Source organism: Ictidomys tridecemlineatus, chromosome 6 (assembly GCF_052094955.1).
Source record: "Ictidomys tridecemlineatus isolate mIctTri1 chromosome 6, mIctTri1.hap1, whole genome shotgun sequence".
NCBI lineage: Eukaryota > Metazoa > Chordata > Mammalia > Rodentia > Sciuridae > Ictidomys > Ictidomys tridecemlineatus.
In genome coordinates this window covers 12,516,068-12,537,108 of record NC_135482.1, presented here as the reverse complement: position 1 = coordinate 12,537,108, position 21,041 = coordinate 12,516,068, and the positions used below count along the sequence as shown (strand labels likewise).

Here is a 21,041-nt window from a genome sequence, read left to right as displayed (position 1 = left end):
CATCACCTGCTATCGCAGTTATTAGGACACTCGTAGGAGAGGAGACGCCTGGGCCTGAGGACACCTGAAGAAGACTGTATGTCAAGGGCCTGGGGGATGCAGGGCTGGCCAAGTGGGGTGACTCTGATTCATGAAGAGCAGGCAGTGTGGCCAAGCCCGTCTCCTTGAGGAACTCAACTGTGACCAGAAACCATTATGTTACCTCCCAGGAGGAAACTTAACCCACTGATGTCCTCTCCCTCACCCGAGCTGCAAAAGAGAAAAGACCACCATTCCCATTCAGAAACCAGACATCGGCGAAACTCTTTTTGCAAGAGAGGGGCTCATTGTCTTCTTCCCTTGGTTTTGTTTTGTATTTTGAATGTGTTCACAAAGGTACACACAAAGAGAGGGAGAGTGTGGGCCGTGTGCCTGGAAGGGCAGGCAGCAGGTGTCTGTGGAGAGAGGGGCTCTCCCTGACCTGGGATGATCCTCACTGTGGGAAAGAACACTAATGACCAGGGCCTGAAAAATGCATGTGTGTACGGGGCTTTCTCCTCCCCTTTACACACACACACACACACACACACACACACACGCACACACATTCCTTTCATGGGGGAAAGACACCCTAAGGTCAGCGGGTTGCAGAGCCATTTTCTAGAGAGCAGTTGTGCAGTGGTGGGCTCAGGTAAGGGCTGAACCTGACTCATCTCTGAATGCCCTGAGCCTGGAACCTCTGGAGCACCAGGTGAGGTCAGCACGCCTCCGTGGGAATGCTCAGCCCCTCCCTGCATGGTAACACAGCGGGCAGTGGTCAAGGAAAGAGCTTCCAGATCTACCATGGCCAGCTTGCCATGGCAGGAAGTGTCACCAGTGTCCTGCGGGATAAGTGGCCTCTGTGAACTCTGCAGCACCACTAATGTGATTCACCTCCCAAGCTCACCTGGTGCTTCACAGGTGGGGTCTAGGAACCACGCCAGGTACTGTGGGAAGCTGCCAGACACAGCTGTCTGCAAGACTGCAGGTCCAGCAGATGTCATCCTGGGCTTTGGTATAATATTTATCACTACTGTGACTGTCACCTATATTCAGCTGTTATAAACAGAACACCTACTATGTGCTAAGTACAGTGCCAAAATTCTCTGTTGCATTGCTTCATTAGTTTAACCCTTCAGCACACATTTCTTACACAAAGAGAAAGCGGAGACTCAGTCTTTGGATTTCAAACCATGGACATTTCACAGCACAATTACTTCTTCCCTGGACAGACGTGAAGGTCAGAGAGGCTGAAGGTACAGTGTTCTGTAAAGAAGGCAGGCCATAAAAATGTATATGCATTATGGTCCCCAAACAGACAAATGCAAACTAGCAAAAAACGCTAGAAAATAGATCAAAGAGAACATTATAAGGTTAACAAAGATTTTTCTCTGAGTGATGGGTTCAAAGATAAATTTTATTGCTCCTTTATACTTTTCTGTAGTTAACTGATTCCCTGCAATTTGCTCAAATGAGTTAATGCATGTGAAAGTGCTTTGTAAACTGTAAAGTGCTATGCAAACCTGAGCAATGTGCTCTATGATTACATTATGTGCCTTTTCAGATTCTAATACAGGCTTTTTTTATTGCTGATGTTATCTCAAGAGGAAGACTCTAGCAGCTTAAAATCAGCCTCTCTTTCACCCAGGGATGGGGAAGTGTCTCTGGAGAGACTGAGTGGCAGGGACTGCTTTCCTTCAGAGGGTCTGAATGCTACCCTACTCTGCTCTTCAGCCACAGGAGGAACACAGGGCTCCTGGCAAGCAAGTCACAGAAACTAAAGACAGATTTCTCCTGAGATCAAATGCATTTACTAAATTGCTTCTCTGGGCAGCCAGCTGAGGCACAGGGAGATTTAGACTCAAGGGAAATCGGCCCTTTAAGTGGTTTGCATTTATTTTCTTCCATCCCTAAGGAGAGTGGCCTAGATTGACCTTTGAGCTGCTGGAAATGATGGGTAGACATGCCAGAGGGTGTAGAGGGGTGGAAGTCTGTCCCAGTTCCTGGCCTAACGAACTTCTGTTCACAGCTGGGCAAAGCAAAAGACTTAGATTATGGGCATAAAACTGGAAACTGAGCCCCGATCTCACTGACACTCATTTTCTCTGAGACCTTGAGAAAGTCCAAACAAAGAGTTTGGGATTCAAAAATACCTCTGAAAGACCAGGGAATGTGCACCCAGCCTGGCAGGGACTCTCATTTCATCCAACCAGCTCCCCAGGTTAGGCGAGTGATAGGAGGACACCCTCCTCTGAAAGGCTGGGCCACTTGTTCCGGGTTTCATGATGAGTGAGCAGAGCAGCTGAGATTCAGACCTGGTGAATGTGTTCTGAGTTCTTGCAGTCACCAAACCACTACAAGGACTCCCCAAGCAGGGCGGAAGAGGACTCAGTACCTGCATTCCTCAAGGTAGCAGAGGCACGGTGCTCACCAATATCCACCTTCTCTCTTCCCGGGCACCCAGCTAGGCTGCATTTCCAAGTTCCTTCCAGTCTAGGGTAACCCTGTGGCTGATGTCCATGGAACTTGGGCTGGCCTGGGCACCACTTCTGAGCCCCACTGAGGTACAGTGCTCACTTTGTTTTCTGGGCTGACAGCCAGAGAAAGAGAATCCAGAAGAAGTATCTAGGACTTCATGGAGGGCAGAGCCACAAGGTGGAAGGAGTCTGGGTCTGAGCCTGGAGAAGAGTCCCCTGTTGATCAGGAGCACCCATTTGGACTTGCTGCGAGCTTGACTTCTAGCAAGCGAAGTCCTCTGACAGCTGCTTGTGGACTGTGACAGGCACTGCACTCTCATCGGGAAGCAATGGCCTCAGAGTACAAGGGACCAAATGAAGTCTGGGAGGTCGCTTGTTTGGTTTCTTCTCGAGACTTCTTTTCCCTCTGGGTCTTAGAGAAATCGATAGAGACACTGGGGAATCAATTAACACTCGAGAGAGTTCCTCTACCTTCAATGTGACTTTCACCTTTCGGTGGCCTTCATCTCCACTGTTTGATTTGTCCCTCCCCACACCTGTTTGAGACAGGCAGGGCTGGCCTCACTCTCCATGGCGGAAAGATGAGGAAACAGGGATCCCCTCCTCGGTTCCTGAGACCAGACCAGGCATTCCCTGTGGTCTCCACAAAGCAGTTCAGTTTTACTGAATCACACCGATGGGAGGGAGGGAGGACCATGGTCATCTGCTTTGTGTGTTAATCAACAAGTTCCAGGAACCCAAAGGCTTTTTTTTTTTTTTTTTTAATCAAGAAAACACCGTGAGCCCCCTTCATTCTTTCATGGGACAGGGAGGCTGCACCCAGGGCTCTTCAGTGAAGGCTCAGACAGGGCCGGCCGAGGCCCGGCGTCCTCTGCCCAGGTATTCATACATCACACACGCTATGCCTCTGCTAGGAACGGGAAACGAGCCCGTATCTGCCCTCCATTGATCCTGTGGTTTAGAAGGAGAGGCAGAGGGGTCAGCAATGGTGACAGTGCCATCTAAAATGAACACAGCTTGGCTTGGGGAGGGGTTTGTGCTACGTTGACCTAAGCTCCTGTCTCTCCTGATTTAGTCCTCTTAAGTCAACCAGGCGGGAATCCCTGCCACTTGCATTTGCAGATGAGCACAGGGAGTTGGAGTGGATGGCCTCCAGTCCCCCAGCTGGCGCTCCTGGGATGTTGTGTGGCAATCTCATGCCGAGATGCCTCTGACCTAAGGCATAAGTAAAAGGGGAAGGGGGTGTCACTCAGGGGAGGGGGAGTCTGACAAAAGGAAAAAGGGAGAGTGAGCAACTCTGCTGAGCACCTGGCCACTGTGCAGAGATGGCCACCAGGGATGGGCCAGAGGGCCAGGGGCAGGCAGGAGCTGGACAGGAGCCAGGCCGTGGACCACCGGGGAAAGCCTGTGGTTTCAGTTTCGGCCCAGGGAGGTTCTTGGCCCTGGGGCTCCTCTTCCCTTCCTTCCCTGGGCTCGGAGGTAACACTATCATTCTTCAGGCTCTGGAGCTTCTGAGGGTCACTGGCGAGCAGCCCTGGGCAGCCTGTCGCAGGGCTCTGGGCGCTGTCCAGCCTGGGCCCTGCTGCCCACCGCTGATTGAAGAGCCAGTGACATACGGCTGCACGTGAGAGCAGGAATGCATTCCGGTTTTCCTCCAGGGCTCCTCGGGGACACAGCTGTTTCCACACAGCCATCTGTTCCTGGTGGTGCGGCGCTGGATGACGACATGGAGTGTTTATAGAATCTGTTCTTATGTGTCTTATTTTTAACTTCTAATTGAGCCTTGGTGATACTGTTGTCTTTCCCCTTAGTGGGCTCAGAATGGGGGACACAGTGCATAGGGGGCCAGCCCGCCACCTTCTCAGTAGGACCTCAGAGTGGTGGTCAGGGAGGTCCCCCAAACTTTCCTCCAACTCTCCTGACAATGACCACCTAGGTCTCGGAGCACACTGGCCACTCTAATCCCTTCAGCTCTCTTAAAACAGCCTGGGAGGGCTTACTTACTGGCCATTTTACAGGTGAGAAAATTGAGACAAAATGCTAGAATATGCCCCAAATTAGAGATCTCGCTGGATTTCCTGATTCCAAACACGGGGATCATCCTGGCATACCACAAAGGCTTCAAGAAAATATCTTGTTACAGTTTATTCATTCAACAAATTTTTTTTTTTTTTTTGTAATCAGGAACCAGGTGCCAGGAGATCTTCAATAGGCACAAAGATAAACTGATGGATAATCAACAAAATCAATGTCATGAATATTTTGATTGGTGGTAAGGGCTATAAAGAAAACAGAAGGAAGGAGCCCTGAGGGATAGGGCATGCTGTAGGGGTGGTTACTGCGATAATATGGACACAATAACAAATACCTGCAGGATTAACTAAAGAGGAAGAAAATCTAAGTAAAACAATTGGGCGAACCAGGAATCCCCAGCCGTTATTATTATGCGACGTCCAAATATGCAGCTCCCTGTACTTGTGAAGCACAGTCCTGGTCCTGTGCCTTTGGATTAGGCAGAACTGGTCTCAAATGCTGGCCCCATCCTTTAGGGGTTGTATGACTTGAGCCAGGGCAAGGCGATGAGCACAGATGACCTGGAGTGTGGTTCTTGGGGGGCTCCAGCCTGGGCCAGGGCCAGAGTGCAGTCCTCAACTAGTGATGTCTGCTGTGGTCGAGGAGTAGAACGCTGTTATCTACAGCCGCCCGACTTGACTACAATTCTATGCAAATTCCAAATTTTCCAAACTGGTACCCAGTCTTTTGGTTTCTGCACTTGTTGGATGTCAGATATGTTTCATAATTTAACTTTTGACATATAACGGATCATTCCTTTACCATTAGTCTTTCTGAATTAAAACCCTCTGTGTGTCTGATCCTTTTTGTGGATGCCATGGGGAGGATGAAGAAGGAAGTGAGCCCGCAGAGGGCTGTTCCTGGAGACGATAAACTGAAAGTGACAGCTGTCAGAAAGGAATCTGCAGAACAAGCAGCAAGTGGTCCCTGGCCATTTCCTGCCAGCATAAATAGCATCCTCCCTCCTCTGGCCAACCGTTGGCTCCTCTGGCTTTTACCCATTGTAACCCTGGTCATCAAAAATGACCACCTAAGCTTCATGTCATTACTCAGGGAAGGGCCAGACTTGAACAGGACTCCCACCCAGATGTGTTAAAACCTGTCCATCTTAATGGGTGTGGCTTAGCAAGGTCAGCTTCCCTTATCTGGAAACTTCCTTGGGTGGTGCAAGGGCCCCTTGGTGATACAACATCACCCTGCAGATAGAGGCTAAGGGGATCTGCGTGTTTCAGAATCACAGTCCTCCAGAACTCTGTCCACCAGTGCCAGGATGGGCCATCAGGGACAAGAGTGGGTGTCCCTGTTTATTACTGCTCCAGAAGACAGGCCTCAGGTTAACCAGTCTCTTAGACTCAGGGGAAAACTTCAAGTCAACACCAGGAAGGGTGGGGTTTAGTGTCCCGGACTCATGAGCTGCAGCAGAGTTGGCTCAGGAGGAGGCGTGCTCCCTGTGCGCAGGAGGATTCCAGCAGAGCCCAGGTATGAGCTGGGTAGGATGCTATGGATGGAATATTGAATGGGGAAGGGATGCAGAAGATCCACGGCTACCCAGCTGTGTGCTGTGGAGTCCCAGGGTTTCTTGGATTGCTTGAAGGATGGGACCGCTGAGGGTCAGGGAGAGAAATGCCAAGGCATGGAATCCTACCTCCATCCCCTCTTCAGTCAACTCACAGTCGCGGATGCACCCCGAGTGCCTACACCTTACATAAGCCAACTCACGGGTTCCAGGGAGAGACACCCAGACCAGGGATGGACAGGAGTGGCTGGGTCTCAGCAGCCACTCCTGGTCATTCTCCACCACTGGTGGAGGCAGTTTGCTTCTAAGCCATACTGTCCTGTCCTAGAAGACGCAGCCCTATCAGAGGCTCGGCCATGGGCTCTGCTCCTCACATCTCAGCTTCTCACTGAGGAGGTAGTCCCTGGATTACGTCCTCCTTAGTGGATGATTTCACAGAGATGGCCCATGAGACACCATGACAAAGACATCACTGTGCCCATTTATCAGGTGGTAAACCTGAGGCTCAGAGCATATGTTTGAGTTCTCTGAGGTCATCTGTCTATGGCACAGGGGAGCATGTCACCAGGACGCTCACGCCTGACTGTCGTCCCCATCACCTCCCCACCGAAGGAACAACAATGATCTGTGACACCCTTCACGGTCCTCACATCGTCTTCATTGGGATCTGAGCCCCTTGAGCGTCCTTAAATGCGCCACGCTTACGTTCACCTCTGGTCTCCGCTGCACATGCTGCCCCTCCTCCCCCAGCCCACCCTCCAGAGGCCTCATGCCACACGCTCATCCTCCAAATCTGGCCTCCTCCAGGAAGAGGAGGTGCACCCTGGTGCACCTCTCTCTCCTGTCAGTGAAATGCCTTCTCACGCACTTTCAGAGTGCAGCCACCATGCTGGCCCTTGTCCCCTCGCATGGCCACCCCTTGCCTGTGTGCACTGCTCAGCTGGACTTCAGTCTGCAAGGCTTCCCACCCGAGGCTGGGGCCGGTTTGAATGAGCATCTGCGGAGCGGATGAATGAATCCAGAGACCTGGACACTCTGCCGTGGGGTCTTGCTTCCATCTGGAACCCGAAGTCGGGTGAAGAGCTCCCTGCCTTTGTCTCTTCCAGCCTCACCACCATCTGCGCTCTAATGCCCTCTTCCCAGAGTCGGATGCATCCAGCTTTGAGCCCTATCCAAGATCGTCCTCCTTCCCTGTGTTTGCAGACAGCGCTCAACATGCTGCAGAGCCCCAACCTGCCTGGGGCTCCGGGAGCGCAGTGTCTCCAGACCTCTCTTGCCCAGAGTCGATTTAGCCAGTGGAGACATCTGCCTGGACCCGGGCGCAGGGGCCCACTGTCTTTGATTTATGAGCACCTGCTCCCTGGGCTTAGAACCCATCTGCTGCCTCCACTCGCCTCTGCCGCCCAAGGGCAGACCCCGCTGTCATCTCAGCCCCTGGGCTGGGGCGAGGCCTCGGTGTGGCGTGGTTTTCCTGCCTCAGTCTTGTTGCTTTCATTCTGTTCTCTGCCCTGATGTTGCTCCAGTGTAAATCCACCCTGCCTAAAACCTGGTCACCGACCTCACCGCCCACAGGAGGGAGCCACACTGCGCCCCATGCTCCCCGACAGGCCTGCGCTCCTGGACACACTGACGTGCTCTCTCTCTGGTTCTTTACTCCTTTATCTGCTCTTTCCTTCACCCAGGACTTCTTTTTAAAATTTGCTCACTATGTTCATTCGGTAAATATTTATCATACACTTAGTTCTACCCTAGGGGAGGGGACCTGAAAGGAGAACAGTACAGTTCCCCATCTAGGAGGCTGGTATGTTGGTTTTATTTAGGGAAAAAAATCTAGGAAACAAATACATGAGCAGAACACTGCCGAGAGAAGTGTGTGCTATGATGGAAAGAAAATAAGGTAGGTGACACAAAGTGACCGACAGGGTGACTTTGGGAGGGTCAGAGGAAGTTTCTGCTGATGTACACGGGGACACGTGAGCAACCAGGGGCAGTGGGACTGGCAGTACATGGCCCAGCCTGAGCCTGGCTGCCGACAGCTGGCCGTCACTCCTGTGTGGGAGTCAAGGGGGACAGGCTAGGATGACATCCATGGTGAGCGCTTAGGGAAGGCTGCACTGCTGTCCAAGGCCCTCCTCAGGCCTGGACAGACTCTCCGCTCAGCTTCTCTAAGGGGTGTTAAATGGCACCTTACACACAGGGGCAGGTCCGTTTCCAAGGTCAAGCCCAGTGCCCTGCATGGTGCCGGGAGGGTGACCGGCATCCACACAGGCTTATGGGCAAATAAAGGCTGTCACAGATTCCAGGAAAGACCAGGTTCGCCTTCACCCTGGTGATCCACCCAGGGAAGGAGACGGCAGGAAAAGCTGGTGAGTCACTTGCAGAGGGGGCTTCTGCTTCCGAGGACGCAGCAGCATGCTCCAGGAAGCCACCGACATGGGTGATGGACGGGGGCTGCCTTCTGCAAGGCTTTTACCTCGGCCTCCACCACGGAGGGGAGAAACGTAAGAGAAGTGTGTTCATTCAGCATTCAGAGAAGTGTCAAGAGGACACTCAAATATCGATGAGGATGGCCGAGACCAATGTGAGCAGAGAACTGGCAGAAAACCCAAGGAACCCAGCGCGGGTCAAAGCTCCGAGGGCTTCTCTGAACCTCTAAGTGCTTAAGCACTTAATGGCTTTCCCTCCGCCATCAGGAGGAGGCTTCCAGGGTGGAGGGAAGAAGGGCCAGGGCTGGCTGTGACCTCACCATGACTTGGAGGCCAAGGGCAAGGGCAGCACTGTGACCAGTGCTGATAAAAAGCCAGGTGAGACAGGCCTCTGCACCTTCTAGTCACCCTCCCCCACCACTGGAAGCTAAAAGAACTCTCAGAGCATCCAAAACAACCATAGAAACGATGACAATCATGGTGAAAAATCAAAATTCTCCTTCTTTACTCTAGTTTACAAATCCTTCCAGCATGGCCCTGCCCGCCTGATCCTCTTCTTCCCCACAAGTCCCCGGCACACTGGCCATCCTTCTGCTCCTTATGCCTGCCCTGCCTCAGGGCCTTTGCATCACTACTTCTTCCACCTGCAGAGCACTTCCTTGGCTCTGCCATGACTAGCTCTTTCTTGTCATTCAGATTTCAGATGAAACACCACCTCCTCATAGAAACCTTCCCTGGACCCCCAACCAACACAGCTGCCCAGCTCCTCACTAGCCTATACCTAGGTAGCACCCACCACTAGCCGTCAATTTTTCCTGATGGTTCCTTATTAATCTTCTCTTCCACTAGGATTTGAGTTACATGGGAGCAGGGACCACTGTCCCGCTCCACCTATGAACACTCAGTGCTTAGACCAATGATGAGTGTGGACTGAGTGAACCAATCACTTCTGGGTCTGATGCTAAGGTCAAGAAGAGCCGGGAGCAGGTATTTACTGAGCATCTAACATGGCAGCCTGAGCTAGCTGCTAGCTGTTCACGCTCAGTTTCTTGATGTTTTTTTGCACGGGAAATTGAACTCGGGGGCCCCTCAACCATTGAGTCACATCCCCAGCCCTTTTTGTATTTTATTTAGTGACAGAGTATCACTGAGTTGCTTAGCGCCTCACTAAGTTGCAGGCTGACTTCAAAGTGCTGATCCTCCTGCCTCAGCCTCCCAAGCTGCTGGGATTTCCATCTGACAGTTGAAGAAACTGAGGCACAGAGAGGTCACACAGGTGCTACTTGGAAGGGGCCAGAAATAAATCCAGGTCTGCTAGGTGCTGCTTCCCCATATCCTTAGAGCTGAGGGTCAGCCTCAACTTTGCTCCTAGTTTGCTGTGTGCCTGTGGACAATCTGCTTAGCCTCTCTGCATCACTATCGCTTCAAATGTAAAACAGGGTTTCTTCGAGCACCAAATGAGATAGAGCATACGATAAAATTATAAACAGCAAAGAGACAGGAGAATGAGACAGATGTCAGCTGTGCCTCTGACTACTCACCTAACTCTGTCCTTACCTGATGAAGTCACACCTGTGGAAATCTCCTTCTGTGCCCACCCCCCACGCACTGCCCTGACCTGGATCCCGGATCTCCCAGGTAGATGCCACGTCCTCAAAGACAAAGGGGGCTTCCTGGCCACGAGACAATTCACCTGCCGTTTCACAGGTGGTCTTCTGACCCACCCAGCTGGGACGACTGTCCCCTCTGGGACCCGCAAGGAACAGCATGAAAGGGATCCATGACGTGTCCTTGCACCCGAGAGTGGACTCCCAGGGCAGGCGAGGCGTCAGGTCCAAGGCAGACCTGGAGCCTGGCACCTGTACCTGGAGGAGCAGGGCCGCCCCTGTCCCTGCGCAGGCACAGCCACTTACATTCTTGCTGTTGACGTCGGCCTCGCTGGGGCAGCCGAACAGCTCCCGCCGCAGCAGGTTGCCGTCGTACTCCAGGAAGGTCAGGTAGAGGTTGCGGAAGAACTCCACGTGCTTGTTCTTCACCCGCAGCTTCTTGGGGGAGTTCCAGTGGATGACCTGGCAGGCGACAAGGGGGCAGTCAGGAGGCGAGGGACCTTGCACCTGCAGAGGGCCCAGACCTGGCCCTCCCGGACCTGGCCCTCGCAGGACCCCCGGGACTGCCATTCATTCATTCATTCATTCATTCATTCATTCATCCAGCATCGACAGATCAGTGGCTAAGGGCAGGGCACCTGGCTCAAACCCTGGCCAGTCCAGGTGGTCACTTAGTCTTGCATAGATGACTGAATCGCCCAATATCTCGGTTTCCTCATCTGTGAAACGGGAATCCTCATGGGTCCAGCCTGGACCAGTTATTACATACCCTCTCTTGGCCCCACACCTGCTTTGTGCTGCAGAGGTCGGGGTTCTGCAAACCCTAAATCGGTGTGGCGCTGCCCACAGGGCCACAGAGGGAGACGGAGGCGGGGGAGGGGAGCACTGCTCCTCCCCTGGCTTCTTGTTCCCGGGTGCCTCCCCTGGTGCCCTGTCTTCTCCCTGGCAGCAACACGCCCTCCCTCAAACAGCAGGGAAATCCCCCTGGCAGCTTTTGTGACACTCAGGACATCCTGGTCGCCTCCCTTCTCTGCCCAGAGCCTCCAGCCTGGCTGGGGACCCCACCCTGGAGGCGCAGGCATTAATAATCCCACCTGTTCCCTCCACTCCTTCAGCTCTAGGGGTGGTACTTCCCTGAAATGTACTATTTTTGTTTTATGGAGGTTTAGCTGCCATGTTAATGATGAAATCGGGTGGTCTCTGCCTTCAGCTCGGGCTCTGAGAGAGTTAATAGACATTAAGCCCAGCACAGGGTAGGTGCTCAATGGACACTGGCTCTGACCATTTTTGCACCCACAGTGTGCTGGACTTGGAGGTGTCCAGAGGACCCTGGGGGCTGCCTATGGCATGCTCATGGTCTGCTGGGGAGAGGTGTGAGAGAAGCAAGAGGGAGGGAAAAGCAAGACTCTCTGGCAGCTCTGGAGTGGGCATGTGGTTGCTGGGGAGACAAGGCAGAAGAGAGGCCTGCGAGGAGGCCACATGTTGGGGGAGGCCACATGCTGAAGCTGGAGCACCCGGGCAGGGGTGAGGGAGGTGGCCGATCACTGGGCCAGGCTAATGCCCTGCACCCAGGAGTCCCACGTTCCGATCCAGGCTGTAGCCAGTAGAGACTGTGAAGGGGAAACTGCTAACTTTAGGTTTTGGGAAGAGCCCTCAGATTGTAAGGGAGAAGACCAGTGTGGAGTGTGTGTGTGTGTGAGGGGGTGAATTCAGGCTGCTCATGAATCAGTTGTAATTTCCAGCTGAGAAATGAGGCCTTGGTGACACATTTTCTGATTTCATTGGAAAGACAAGATATGTACACACACAAAAAAAGTTGGGAAAAGGCAAGTGCAAATTTATAGAATATTTACTATGTATTAAAATTGCACTGAGCCCTTTAATTATTAATACATAGCAGCATTCATTATTAGGATTAATAATTATCATTACTTATAGGAACTATGAGCAATGGAGAATTGGTCTTAACTGTTTTGATATAAGCCCACGGGGGCAGCACAGTGGTCAGCGCCACCCTACAGATGGGGAAAGGGAGGCACAGGACAATTCTGCCCCTTGCCCATGGTCATACAGAATTAGGCGCAGCACCCCAGCAGCCCAACTCCACCTGCTTCACCACTGCACTTTGCTGGCTCTGAGATGGACACGCAGGGCCCTGTGCAGGCAGGACATGTAGAAGGACTCTTGCAGCAGCCCTGAAGGATGGGGTGGGGTAGAGGGGTGCATGCTCAGGGAGGGTGGGTTCAGGTGAGGGAGGTTACACAGAGAAAGATCCAGGGAGGGACCTCAAGGGGTTACCCCGAGATGGTGGCCCTGGTCACAAGTGGTTGTTCCCTCTTTCACTCTCTCCTTTTCCCTCTCACACTCATTTTCTTGCCCTTCTGCCTTCTGCCATGGGATGAGGCAGCACAAAGGCCTTTGCCAGAGGCAGGCCCCTTGACTGGTGGACTTCCCAGCCTCCAGAACCGTAAGAAATCAACTTCTGTGCTTTGTCCATTACCCAGCCTGACATGTATTGTTATAGCAACACAAAACACGCTGAGATAATTGGAGTCCTCCTCCTAATCATCCTAAGAAGGCAAGAAATTTTAAAGATGAGGAAATTGTCGAGGAGTTCTTGCCCCAAGGCATCTAGCTGGTAAATGTGGGGGCCAGGCTTCACATATGAGACTTTCTGACCCCCCAAACCCAGGACTTTCCTCTGCACTGTGGTGAGCATGAGAAGCCAGGTTTTGACCACTTCCGTTTTCATGCCATGACTGACCACACAGAAAGCAGAATAAGCCCTCGTTTCCCCCTACGTAGCCATGGTCTCACTGCTTCACCTTGGGGGCTGGACTAGCATACCTAACGTAATGAACTGAATGTGTGCAAGCCCCCCACCCCTGAATTCAGTTCACACAATCTCCAAAGCAGTGGTATTAGGGGACAGGTCCCTGGGAGATGACTGAGTCTTGAGGGAAGAGCCCTCATACAAGATTATATAGAAGGGGTTAGAGTCTGAAGCCATCCACTCTGCAGCCATGCAAGGACACACCCAAAGAGGCCATCTATGAACAGGGAAGTGGCCCTTGACAGATCCCAGATCCTCCACACCTTGACCTTGGACTTCCCAGCATCCAGAACTGTGAGAAACAAACATCTGCTGGTTCTAGGCCACCCAGTTATGCTGTTTTGTCACAGTGGCCCAAAGACGCTGAGGAAAGGAATTGGGCGTGTTCAGCTCAGTCACTTCCTGGTTCCCCCTCCAGCCACATCCTGTCTGCAAGAGTCTGCAGCAAGGACACCTCTCTCTGCCCTCCCTTGGGAGGAGGCATCCTGGCCATTCCCTTCTTGGAGCCTCCGTTTCCGCAAGGTGAGAATCAGTACGCCTGAACAGATGCCCTCAACAGGGCCTGCGAGTTAGGTGGCTCCATAAATGTGGTTCCCAGCAGGACGACCTGCAGCCACAGGGAGAGAGCACCTGGAGCTCGAGAGGGTGCAGGGAGGGCTGGAGACCTGAAGGAGGCCGGCTGTGGAGGCTGCATCACAGGGAAGGCTGAGGGGGAGACATGCAGTCTTCGTTCTGTGCCTTTTGAAGGGGCCAAAGAAGATTCTCCTGAGAAGACACCCACTCGGGGCCCGAGAAGACCCTGGGCCACAGGTTGAAACAATTGCCTGTGGGGCCACGTCTTCATTTCAAATGACTTTGGTGCTCTCCGGCTGCTGAGCCAGGAGGAGAGATGCTGGGTACCACCCGACTTGGGAAACCTGGGCTTCCTCAATGGGGAGACCCCTGACCTAAGTGGGAACAGGGCCCTCAGACCCCCAGACACGCCTCAATGCTTTGTGCACAAACCTATGGTGCTTTGGAGGCAATGCTCACTAGAGACTCCAAACAGGTCACCTGCCTTTATTGTTCGTGTCCCCGAGGTTGTGTGTGACCTGTCCACATCTCACAGCTGGTAAGGGGCAGGGCACTGTCATGTCTAGTTCTCGGCACTTCACAGAAGGGGACAGTGAGGTCAGAGAGGAGAGGTGCCTATTCAGGATCCTGTGGTGGGTTTGTGCCAGGCCAGGGTTGGGACAAAGATCCAGGCTCCCCACCCACCTCAGCCCTCTCCTGCCCATCCTGCCAGCCTCTGTTTGTCTAGTGGTCAGTTTGTCTAGTGGCCTGGCAGGTGAACGTGGGGCTGGATTAGGAGCAAGGGTAAAGGAAAAGTGGGCGGAGAGGACGGGGGCTCAATGGCAAGGGAGGGGCTGCAGAAGACCTTTTGCAAGGCAGCTGCCCTGGGTGGGTAGGCCCATGAAGCCTGGGAAGGTATGGGCCGATTTGCATTTGGCCTTCAGTCTTCCATCACCAGGACACAGAAAACTACCTTGAGCTGGGCTCCAGAGAAATAAATGATAGCTCTCATTTTTCTAATGCCCATTACATGCTGGACATTAGGTCTCGGGTTTTTAGATGTGTGGGCATAAATACATACATGTAGACACACATACATGTATGTACGTCACAAACACACACACACCATCACGTTTATTTCTCAAAACCACCTGGTGGGTGTTTTTTCTACAATGATTTCATTTTACAGATGATGAGTCTAAGGGTCAGAGAGCACAGTATCATGAAGCTAATTTTGGAGGTCTAAAGCAAAACCAGGTCTGACTTGCTCTCAAGTCTTTTTTCTTTCACTGCATTCCTTCATTCAATAAATACCAAGTGAGCACCGATGGTGAGTGAGGCACTGGCCAGGGGCGTGAATGCAGCAATGAACAAATGTGTTGTCTTTCTGGAACTCACAACGTAGAGCAGCAGGTAGACATTGAGTCACCAGCCATTCTGAGCACGATATGTGCTTCCACAGAGTTGACAGTGATTATTTTTTTTGGGGGGGGGGTGGTATGGGGCACATTAAGTGCAAAGAAACCGAGGCCCAGAGTTGTGCCCAGAGTCACACGGCAGAGGTGCAGGCAGAGGCCACTTCCGTCTCCTCCCCCTAAACCACGCTCCCGACTCTGATTGCTGACTCAGGACTCCTGCTGCCACTGCTGGTTTAAATCAGGGCTGTCTGACTAGTGAGAAATGTCACTTCCCGATTCCTTAGGGGACCAATCACCCATCATGGCTGGCTTGGGGGCAGCAAGCTGGCAGTGTAGAAGGCAGACACTGACAAGCTGTCACACCTGAGATTGACGACACCAGAGAACGCGCCCAAAATAGACTGTGGAGCGAGGCTGGTGTGTGCAGCTGGGTCTGCAGGGCAGAAACGAGGGCCCATTACCGCTCATTCTGCACATGAACACCACAAGAGTGCAGCAGCTCACACACATTAGATACCTACTGTGCGCCAAACACCGCTCTGAGCACGCAGCTCGTCCCAGTGAGGCAAGTGGATAAGCTCAGGATGCCACTTTTCAGGTGAGGAAGGTTTAGCAAACTGCTCTAAGCCACACAGCCAGAAAGCAGACGGGCACCGTTTGAACCCAGGCAGAGAGGGACATGAGGGATCTCATTTTTCCTCTATCTGTAATCATGAAACAACTGTTTGCAGATATGAATACCATATTTATAGAGGAGGTCAGCATCAGAAATGAAACCTCTCCGTACCCCTGGGACAGTGAGGCTGGGGGGCAATTTGGGACTTCCCAGGAGTCTGAGCTGAGCCCCTGGCCCAGCAGGAAACAGGGAGGGACGGTGGGGGTGGGTGGCCAGGTGGGCTGCAGGAGCTGCCCACCAAGCCTCAGGGGCCCTGGGGGTGCCACCCGGTTGGATGTGAAATGTCTGTGGGGGCTGAGTCTCTCTGCAGACTTGGAGTCGGCCTTTAGTGGGCGGGAGAAAACTGACAGAAATTGATTACTGACCAGGAAACCCAGACGTCATCTGGGAAGACAGCAGAAGTCAACGTGATTAGAGCGGAGACCAGAAAGGCCATCACCCATCAAGGGCACAGAGGAAAGCGGTTCAAAGGTGGACACAAGACCTGGGCATGAGGACAAGGCCATGGAAGAAGTCCAGCCCAAACCCTGGCTTCTGAAATACCCACACCCCAGAGGGGTCATCAACATAAAGCAAAAGCCGAGAAACCAGAGCCCACGGGCAAACACCAGGTGAATCAGAACAGGGTCTCATCTCCTGCAGGTTGGGACAGGAGGACTGGATGACAGACTCTCTAGGGTCCACAGAGCAACCCCTTCTCCTCAGCCTGGCACGTCAGCCTGGCCATCCCGCATGATCTCTAGGTAGGAGGCATCCTGGTGTTTCCTGACCTGTCTTCTACGACTCTGCCTTTGCAAACGTCTGTCCCTCCCTGGCATATCTCCCTTCTTCTCTACTTGCTGTGACTCTTCAAGGATGCACTCAAATGCACCCTTTCTGGAAAGCCCTCCTTGCACACTGTGGCGGAAGGACACCTCCTGGGTCACCTCTCTCTTGCCCACTCTGTTCTTCATTCCTAACAAAACACCAGTTTCGTTGGTAGATGCAATGTCCCCAGCCCCTGTGAATGGGTCACAGTCCATTCAAGGTTGACGTTAACCATGAAGATCCTAGGTTTTGATTTTCCAGCCTCCCTTGCAGCTAGGGTTCCCAGAAAGTTTCACAGAAAAGCATTTGATTCTTAATACAAAGGTTCAGCTGTAGCCACTGACATCCTCCTCCCCCATCACCCACCTTTCTGTCATGAGGAGAGATGTAATGACTGGAACCATCACAGCCATCCTGTGCCCATGAGGCAAAGGGCAACATGTTTCTGACTTATGAACCCATGTCTGCAACTGCTTATTCCAGAATTTTTAGGTGAGAAATTCTAAAAGTTGGGGTTTTTGATGCTTATTGTAAGCATTTCTAACATAATCTGAGGGAGATACTGGTTCCTTCTTCAATCCTCCCTAGACTCTTGCAGTTAACTCTTTGGGAGAACACACCACATGCCCTTGTAATTATTTATTTACATGCCTGCACCTGGAAGCGTTGGAAAGAGAATTTCTAGGCTGGTAGAGAGCTTGACTTATTATTCTTTTTGAGTGCCATGGTGCCTGGCGGATAGTTAGTATTCAATAGCTGCCCTTTGGTTCAAGAATAGAAATCACTATGACGACATTCTCAATAATCCTCACATTCAGTCTGTTGACAGTAAATCAGTTATAAAAGCCCCATCAAAGTGGCTGCAGAATAGAGAAACAGAGCCACCTTTTCTTTGTTGGAGGGCCAACCAGCTTGTCACTTTTTTCTAGAAGGAGTTTCAACACCCTGTTACATGCTTGGCCCTGGGAAAGAGAAGGACAGCGCTCTCACAAGTCCTCCCCCTCGCCACTGTCGGGACTCAGATTCCAGGTGGGAAAGAAGGAGCAGACAGACCTCCCAGCAGGACTCACCATGGCTCCTGTCGGCCCTGTGACCTGCGCCAGGTTGCCCAGGACCTTGGACCTCGCCTGGGGAGGGGGTGCGGCAGCAGCTGCCCTGCCGAGTGTGGTCAAGACAGGACTGGTGCGAGCATGGACACCGCGAGGCTGATTTTAGGTGTCAGCTTGATTGGATTAGGGCAGAGAGAGGGTCGCGGAGGAGATGGGCATGTGGGGGTGGACAGAGTGGGGAAGGTGCACTCTGGATGTGGGCACCACTCTGTCAGCTGGGCCCCGACAGAACACCAAGGCCATTTCCTCTCTCTCCAGAGCTCGGATTCCCTCCTCTCCTCCTGCCCTGGACACGAGAACTCCAGACCCCCGACCTTGGCACTCCAGGACTTACGCCAGTGGCCCCCAGTCTTCTTAGACCCCACGGGGCAGGGGCTGAGAGTGACACCGCCCGCCCCCTGGTGTGAGCCTTCTACCCAGGGCTCCAGCTTGCAGACAGTGTGCTGTCGTATGACTTCTCAGCCTGCATAATGGTGTCAGCCAACTCCCCTAATACATCCCTCTCATCTATCTATATAGATCTGATTTGTTCTGTCTCTCCGGAGGACCCTGACAAATAGAGACATGAAGACATATCACATGTGTTCAATTACAAAAGAAATCTGGTTTAGACCTCATGAAACCGTCACCTTACCAACCAGGAAGACTGGATGAGAACCGAATCTCTACGGGGAGAAGGAAGAATAAGAGACGAGATTTTAAATAAGGGACTGCAGACAGTCCCAGAGCCCGAGGGACCAGGCTGGGGAGCATACAGACAATAGCCCAGAGACACCCGGCCAGGGCCAGGGCTCCCCCTGGCCAGATCTCAAGGAGACCTGCAGGGGGCTGTTCAGGAAGAAAACACTTCCGAGTGGGGTTGACACTGGGCAGAGCCTGGAGAGTGCTACCAGGCAGGCAGCAAGGCCTTGGTCAGAAGCACAGGGTCCAATCCTACCCCTGGCTGTCCCCAACTCTGACGTCCAAACAAATTAATGTATTGGAACCTCCGTTTCCCAATAATTCCCTCTAATTCCCTATGTTAAGAGGAAATAATACTCAGAGCTGAGGATCAATGGGACAAAGGAAGTGACGATGCTGACAGTGAATTTCATGTGTCCACTTAACTGGATCATGGAGCGTCCAGCTATCTGACTCTGGTGTTTCCAGATGAGACTGGCATCTGATTCAGTGGACTCTGGACAGCAGGGGGCCTTCGCCTGAGGGCCCGGATAAAACAAAAGGCTGAGCAAGGAGAATTTGCTCCCCCACCTTTTATTTTTTTCTGCCCATTTGAGGTAGGACACAGTCTACCTGGGTCTCCAGCTTGTGGGAGACCCACAAGTCTCCCAGGTGGGACTTGTCAGCCTCCCCAGTCACAAATTCAGATTTTTTTAAAAAAATAATAAACCTCCTCAGATAAAGAAAGAATAGTTGTATCTCTTATTGGTTCTTTTCTTCTGGAGAACCTAATACGGCAGTGCCCCCGTGTCTGTGGAGGAAAACATTTCAAGACCCCCAAGGGACGTCTAAAACTACAGATAGCACTGATTCCTATGTGCACTATGATTTTTCCTGTGTGCCCTGCAGCTTTGCCACATGGAACATTAATCTGCCTTTCCCTGTTTTATCTCCTTTGTATCACTGCTGTGAACTGTGGGGCCATATGAAGTGAAATGACACCTGAACACAAGCACTGCAGTGCGGTGGATCTGATGACGGAGATGGCTAGTAAATGAGTAATGGGGAGGTAGTGTATAAGGTGTGGATACGCTGGACAAAGGAATGATTTACTTCCTGGGTGGGACCAAGTGGAATGGCGTGAGATTTTGGTGTGCAATTTCAAACTGATGGATTATATACTTTTGGAATTTTCCAGTTAGCATGTTTGGATCACAGGTAGTTGAAGCCATGGAAAGAGAAACAGTGGTGTGCCCACCATAGAGCCCCAAACAGATCTGTGCTCCATACGTGGAATCAACTGGAACATGTACTCCATGGGGAGTTTCTCCCTGAGGAAGGCTCTGCACAAGCTCAAAAGGTGCTGTCTGAAGGCCTGGACTCCTGCACCTCTGAGAATGTGGGGCCTGAGAATGTGGGGCCTGACTTGTATGTGAGGTGAGGCCTGGCCAAGGTGGGTCCGCTACCAGTGAATCTCCTCTAGCTTTTCTATTCTCCCCATTAACTTCTGCAGCTTCTCTTCCAAACTTCTTTTTCTTTTCTCAATCCTGACAACTACCAGGTATTATATAAAAATGATGCTCTTGATTCCAAGACTTTTCTTAGAGGCTTTTTCTTCCAGCCCAAATGCTCTGCTGTGGTGCATTCGGGGTCCTGGCACTCACGATGCTTTGCCTCCTGTTACTCAGGTTTCTGTTTGTGGCCTCTTGGTTTTTACAAGTCTCAGTAAAAATGAAGAAAAGAGAATTCTTCCCAGACAAAAATGCATCATTACCCAGGAAAGGAGAAGAAAGCAGACCAAACTCAACTCGTTTTCCAGATGAAGAAACTACATGAGTGGTCCTCAGAGCAGCTTCTCTGCAGACGACCAATAGGGATCTGCAAATGACGACCAGCCTGTCCCCTCTCTGTAGAATTCATTACTAAAACTAAAATCATTTGCAGAATCCCCAGGGTGTCCTCTGGGGGGCGTGTGCTGAGCTGGGGAGGATGTAGGGAGGTGGATCTCACCTTGGACACAGGTTTGGAGTCTCAGGTGAGAATCTCAGCAGGGCTGCTGAGACCCCCTGGGTTCCTAGTGCACGGGCTGCAGCCAGCTGGCTGAGTGTCGGGGCTGCCACGTGAGTCACTGCTTGGGCGCCCAGCGAGGGCACCTTCTGCAGGGGCACCTGAGGTGCTTTTTCTGTCTTCGTCCCTTTCCCTGCAGAGCTGGGTGCTTCCTTCTCCCTGTGTTCCAGCGGCCCTGCCCAACCTGCCGGAAGCACACGCCACTCAGGCTGACCCAGGAGTCACTCCTGACCATTCCTACAAACACAGGCACGGGGTCAGCATGGGCACGTGTCTCAAGAAGGTCAATGGGGTCCTTCTGTGGAGCCGTCAAGAGAGAGCGGCAGGAACTACATAAACTACAGAGTTCTAAAAGACAGTACAGTTACGGTGCCCTAAGAAGAGAAAATGGGGTAGGAAGACGAAATAAGTACGAAATATTCAAAAAGTGAACAGAGGGAACTGGAGGATGTTATGCTAAGGAAAACAAGCCTGTCCCCAAAAGTCAAGGTTGAGTGCATCTCTCAGATGAGGAAGAGAGAGAGAGTTGGGGGGGGAGAGAGAGAGAGAGAGAGAGACAGACAGAGAGAGGAGAGAGAGAGAGAGAGAGAGAGAGAGAGAGAGGGAGGGAGGGAGGGAGGAAACTAACTCATGAAAATGCACAGGAGACCTACAAGAGCAGACGGGATGAAGGAGGAAGAGGAGGGCAGGGCGTGGGGAAGGACGGGGGAATGAACTCTACCAGGCTATGCAATGTCCACGTATGAAAACCCCACACTGAATCCTGCATATATTACAATGCACTTATTAAAATAACAATGAC

General features: G+C 52.1%; 1 protein-coding gene across 8 annotated transcripts in view; it reads right to left on the bottom strand.

Moving 5' to 3' along the window:
- Positions 1–21,041, bottom strand: part of Large1 (LARGE xylosyl- and glucuronyltransferase 1) — a 507,191-nt gene that overhangs the window by 38,440 nt on the left and 447,710 nt on the right. For all 8 annotated transcript variants that reach the window (XM_078052856.1, XM_078052857.1, XM_078052859.1 and 5 more), the window contains one exon: positions 10,424–10,579. In XM_078052856.1, the coding sequence (XP_077908982.1) occupies positions 10,424–10,579 (156 nt within the window). The remainder of the gene's footprint in view (positions 1–10,423; positions 10,580–21,041) is intronic.